The sequence below is a fragment of the Danio rerio genome, chromosome 19, assembly GCF_049306965.1.
Source record: "Danio rerio strain Tuebingen ecotype United States chromosome 19, GRCz12tu, whole genome shotgun sequence".
NCBI classification, from domain to species: domain Eukaryota; kingdom Metazoa; phylum Chordata; class Actinopteri; order Cypriniformes; family Danionidae; genus Danio; species Danio rerio.
Window position 1 is genome coordinate 43,659,125 of NC_133194.1, and position 6,000 is coordinate 43,665,124.

Below are 6,000 nucleotides of genomic sequence, written 5' to 3' on the forward strand. Positions count from 1 at the left end.
TAGTATTATTTACTAAAATTTGTGTTATTTTAGCAGTGTAATAGTAATTTTACTTGAGTACAAAAAAGATATCACAAGCATTTAGTGCAGGTTTATTATAATAATAATATATGATTAATACATATTATTATTAATGGTTTTTATTTGTATCTATTCGTATGCAGTGTTTTATGGGTTGCTGAGAATACATTTCAGGTCTTCAATACATAACATGTCAGTCTTGAAAAAAAATTAGGTGCTGGAAAAAGTGCTTAAAATTCCTTGATTTTCATTAGGCTGTGCCTGTATGAACCCTGTCATATGTACATTTAACATATATTTCAAGATTTGTCTGAAAGTGTAGGAATATGACATATAGCCTATATTCATAAGGTCCAAGCAACATCTCCAGCTTTTGATGAATAGGCTACTATGAATACTTGAGATTTAAGTACAGCAGTTTTCTTTTTACTTTTTAAGAACTGGTAATTTTTAATGAACTTTTAAAAGCACATTTTGACTAAAACTTTTTTTTTTAATCTGCAAGCACAGTTAATGTTCAGACTATTAAAAATGTTTAAAGTGATTGACAATAATACATATTCTTAATAATAGGAATTAATTTGCATCATTTTTAAACTGTGCACACCTGTAGCGGCTTAATTAGGCCTACGACGCTATTTTTTAATACTGGTTAAAAAATAGCGTCATAAGGTGGTACTTGGAGAGACAATTTTTTTCTAAGGTGGTACTTGGTGAAAAAAGTTTGAGAACCACTGGTTTAACTGATGTAATTTTGTGTTTCAGGAACTGTTTGAGGGCATTTTCTCTGTATGGCCTCTTTCTAAGCTCTTTGAACTGCAAGGAAGCATCCATGAGTGGTGGTTCAGGTGGAAACTGGACCGATTTGTATGTTAAACATTTTTATTTTTTTTTTTTAAATTTCTTTTATAAATGAAGTTGCTATATTTTGAAGCGTCACATCCTGATGTCTTCTCTCCACTCTTTTGGATGCAGGCTGTGGTCAATGGGATGCTGTTTGCCTTCATTTACCTGCTGCTGCAGAAATATCAGCTGCTGTCTGAAGGCAAAGGAGAGCCTCTCTTCTCCAACAAGATTTCCAACTGTCTGCTCTTTGTTTCTGTCGTTTCTTTTATGGTAAGGCTTATTCAGTTGTTACTTGAGAGAATTCGCCTTCATAATGCATTCAAATCTGGGTTAATTTCACACAAGAGATGCATTTTAGGGAGGGGGGTTTGGTACTTATTTTTGAATACTGCAAAAGTTGGTGATGCGTTGAGAAATAAAACAAGTATTTATTGAAGTATATAAATATGAAGTATTCTAAAGTTATTTTTAAGCAATCCATTACTTATTCAAGGACTTATTTAAACAAATATTAAAGTACTCATAAATATCATATTATTATTATTATTATTATTATTATTATTATACTTTATTGTTTTGATGTAATTTGATATGTAAAATTAGTTTTAGTTTGTTTATAGCAATACCAAGGGAAATTTTTTTTTTTTTTTTTTTTTTACTTTTTTATTTAATATATTCATTATTAATTTAGACGTTTTGTTTGAAATGCAAAAGGGTTTTAGTTGAAAAAATTATTTATAAATTCAAATCCTTTGTAGCCTAATGGACTTGGAGTGCAAAATTAGCATACAGATTTCGAATGTGTTATGAGGGCCGAATAATAGCACATCTGACTACTTCACAGTAGCTTCTTTTGTTGGCAGACGTACTCCATTTGGGCCAGTGGGTGCAAAAACAAGTCCGAGTGTAATGAGATGCATCCATACATTTCTGTTGTGCAGGCAAGTACCCATCACAATAGGTGCTATTCATATGGTATTCTTTTACACCATTATATCTATAATTTAACCAGTAACATGAACGGTGAAGATTCTTCGGTCACACTTTACAATAAGGTTCATTAGTTAATGTTAATTAATGCATTTACTAACATGAGCAAACAATGAACAATACATTTACTACTGTATTTGTTCATGTTAACGTTAGTTAACGAAAATACAGTAGTTCATTTTTAGTTCATGTTAACAAATAGTGCATTAACTAATGTTAACAAGCATAGAGTTACCTGAGCATAATTAACATTCAAATGTACATGTGTTGTTCATGTTAGTAAATGCATTAACTAATGAACCTTATTGTAAAGTGTTACCGATTCTTCTCCAGTAACCCATTTAAACAGTCATGTGTTTTTTTTTTTTTTTGTTTTTTTTTTTTGTAACAGAAAGAATATTTAATAACCTAAAATAAAGCTTCTCTTTCACAGGAGGCTGTTGTTGTTTGGATCTGTTGTGCTTTTGAGGCTGCTGACTTTTTCATCTCTACGCCTTTTCTGCCCACAGATTCTGGCTTTCATTTTGATCCGGAATATTCCTGGTTACGCTCGCTCTTTGTACAGCTCATTCTTTGCATGGTTTGGAAAGATCTCCCTAGAGGTGAGAGAGTACAAGCTTTGCTCAAATAAGCTTTTATAGGAATATTCTGGGTTACAGTCAACATCTTGTTTTTGCACAGTATTTCAGGTGCACTGTCAGTTATGATCACTGCTCCAATGCATGTTATTTCTACAATAAAATTTAAATGCATTTGCAGTGATCTAATTGCAGTGGAGTTTTTGAAAATCGACATGTAAAAAACTTTACATGAGTTTACATGACTGACTAAAAATCATTATAATAACTTAGCATTAGTGTGCAGTCACATTTACCAATGTTTAAACAGTTTTTTTTTTTTTTTGTCAAAACAGCATGCTGTAATGAATGTTCTGTGCACAAATGCATTCTGGGGACACCAGAGGCCTATGTAAAGCATAATAAGAACACTAAATGATTTAACAAATCTAAATCATCACATTTATGCTTCTAGAGTACCTTCTGTTGTGAAGGTATGGTGACGTTTATTGAATTTTTATAAAGTGGTAAACACCCCCACCAAAAAAAAAAAACTTTGTCATTTTAAATTCTTAGGAAGTTATCCAACCAGTTTCCAACATTTAAAAATAAATAAATATCCTCTTCATTACAACCAACCATAAAAATATCTCTGTAAATGCTAGGTTAAGTAGAAATAATTTATTTTAATTTATTTTATTGTTTTTAATTTTTGGGGTAAAACATCAAGCAATTTAAATATTTCGTTCTGTTTGTCTGTCTATCTATCCATCTATCTACATTTTATTTATTTTATTTAAATAATTTAGACATTTTTAAATTTATATTTGTTCACTTTAATTTTTGTAATTTTTTTTAATGTATTTTATTTTTTACGCTAACTATTGAGTTCCATTTTTACAATTTTCTTTGCTTCTAATGTTTACTTTTTTTTTCCCCTTTTAAGACCCTATTAAAGGAATAGTGTACTCACCCTCAAGCCATTACTTGTGTATATGAGTTAACTTTCAGACCTACACAGTCCCGAGTAGTTTTTAATTTTATCTTTGCTCTTCCATGCTATATAATTGTGTTGGATAGAGACTTTTATTTTGAAGCTTCAAAAAGCGCATAAATATAAAAAACATAATAATAATCATTTATCACCAAGGGGTTAACGCATCTCTTATAAAGCAGATTGATGTCTTTTTTTTTTTTTGGAACAAATATCTTAGTGTTTAAATGATAAACTTCAGTGACTGACTTCCTGTGTTTCAAATGACGTAACATTGGTAGACGCATGTATCTGCATTGTAATATGCTGTATAATGTTATACAATATCGTGAAGCCAACTGGTTTTCTTGTTCATTGTCGTCTTCTATGTTAAGTGGTTCATTATCTGCTATGAATGTGTCTTAAATCATGCGTGGTATACGGTACGTCAGTCTCACATAACGCACATTTACCAATGGAAGTCAATGACTGGAGTTTATAATTAAGTAAATTTAAATAATTCAGTGACAAGACATGCATTAATCCTCCTGTTGGCTTATGGGTTAATTTTAAGACAGAATTCTGCACTTTTTGAAGCTTCAAAATAAAAGTCTCTAATACTATTAAACAGCATGGATGAGCCAGGATAAAATGTAATGCTGCTCCTCCTACTGTATTTGTCTGAGAGAAAGTCACACAGAGCATAGCTTGAGGGTGTGTAAATTAAACATTTTGTCCAAATTAATTACTATTTAAAAGAGCTGAGCGGATTTTAAAGTTATGCTAACATGCTTCCCGTTGTCTCCACCAGCTCTTCATATGCCAGTATCACATTTGGTTGGCAGCAGACACCAAGGGCATCCTGGTCCTCATTCCCGGAAACCCCACGTTAAACATAATCGTCAGCACCTTCATCTTTGTCTGCGTGGCTCATGAAATCTCCCAGATCACCAATGACCTGGCCCAGGTGGCCATCCCTAAAGAGAGCGGGCCTCTGCTGAAGAGACTGCTGGGAGCTGGAGTCTTTCTAGTGCTGGTACTGACACTGTCCCAAAAAGACTAAAGCAATCCGGAGTACATCAGAATAAAGGCAGCCCAGAACGTTTATTTCCTAGGAATCAATCCAGGGATCTGTTTAACGCCATTGGTCTGAATACAAAACTCAAGCCAAGGAGCGCCTGTGAAATGGATTCTTGCATTCGACAAATCGCACGAGAAACTGTGTGCAAACTAACGCTCCATCTCTGAGATGAGTTTTACAGACAGTATTTAATAATAATAATTTATGTTTGTATTTTATACAAGATGTCTGCGTTTGTGTGTCTTTTTGTTTTTGGTGCCCATGACTGCAAAATGTGAAGTTGGAGTTACATTCCCGCGATTCAACATGTAAACTAACAGCGCGTCTTCGACTTGCGTATTATTACACACAGTTCATATCACACCAGCAGCTTTTTCCTTCAGGTGAACCACTGCTCAACCAGTCATTTCTGTGCTGTCGAATTTACTCCGTATTTGCGTCGATGTTGAAAAATGGAATCGAAAGCGACATGGAAAATGCGAAAGGCGGGAGACTTTCAGGTTTGTTTGGTTTTATTTTTAACATGAACTCCTGAAGATCGACTATTGATGTTGGTGAACTTAATAGTGGAGGTATTCAAAGCGCGATGTCCTTTTTATCCACTTCTGGTTGCACTGAGCGAGGAGCGTCTGTCCTGCAAACTGTGGCGTTTTTGAGCCCTGCACTTTCCTCACATGGTTTACTTCACAATAATTCAGCTTTGTCTGCGATCAGTGACCTCATTATTTATTGTGTCTTCATATCCGCTCAAACTGCTTGAAATGCTACAACTGAAGCTTGTTGTCAATGTTTTTATTTTTAATATATTACATGTAAAGAGAGAGAGAGGTTTAACTATCAGTTTTCACTGATAGTGCTGTAAATAGATTATGTGCCACTGTGAAGCAACAGGTCAGTTGTCTGAGGCCTGATTTGAGAACAGTGGCACTTTATTATACAGACTTTTCTGGCGGCAGAAGTTGCATTTATCATGAAACGATCACATTTGAATTTTACATGACATGGCAGTTCGGTATCTGTGAATTTTAAGCAAGTTCTATTCCTCTGGGTTTTATTTTCATCAGTGAAATGCTTTTGTTTTTTAAGAAAAGCTATATTTGTACAGTGTGCCATCAGCAGGCACTTTCATGCAACTGATTGTAAATGTTTATTTGAACGCTTCACCGTGTCGATGTTCATAAAAGGATTATTTGTATAGTTTGCTATAAGTTTAACTTAAAGAAACCCCAAAGGCCTCAAAGGATCTTTTTTTGTGTGTGTGTGCTTTCGTTGTTTTGTCCTAATCTGTGAAAATATTCATTTAATTTGAAAATGCCTTTATCTTATTGTACAGTCAATGTTGATGATAAATCTCTTCTCAAACTTGTCATTTTTAATAGATGTTTACGCTTACTGCACAACGCTGTCCATCTATAGATCTATAGCAATCATTTGCTCGCTCTATCTATCTATTGTTCATTCGTTGTCTGTAGCTATATTGTTCAATCATTTGTTCTGTCTGTGGCTATCTGTTCCATTCATTCTGTCTGTCT

The 6,000-nt window shown here is 33.7% G+C and overlaps 1 protein-coding gene across 3 annotated transcripts in view; it reads left to right on the forward strand.

Moving 5' to 3' along the window:
* The window catches only part of casd1 (CAS1 domain containing 1), a 28,369-nt gene extending 22,658 nt beyond the window's left edge, over positions 1-5,711 (forward strand). For 2 of the 3 annotated variants that reach the window (XM_068215189.2, XM_073931114.1), the window contains 5 exons: positions 787-888; positions 997-1,137; positions 1,731-1,808; positions 2,367-2,459; positions 4,199-5,711. In XM_068215189.2, coding sequence (XP_068071290.2) covers positions 787-888; positions 997-1,137; positions 1,731-1,808; positions 2,367-2,459; positions 4,199-4,450 — 666 coding nt within the window. In that variant the 3' untranslated portion in view covers positions 4,451-5,711. The remainder of the gene's footprint in view (positions 1-786; positions 889-996; positions 1,138-1,730; positions 1,809-2,366; positions 2,460-4,198) is intronic. The other variant, NM_001278180.1, reaches the window with a different exon arrangement.
* The last annotated feature ends 289 nt before the right edge of the window (positions 5,712-6,000 follow it).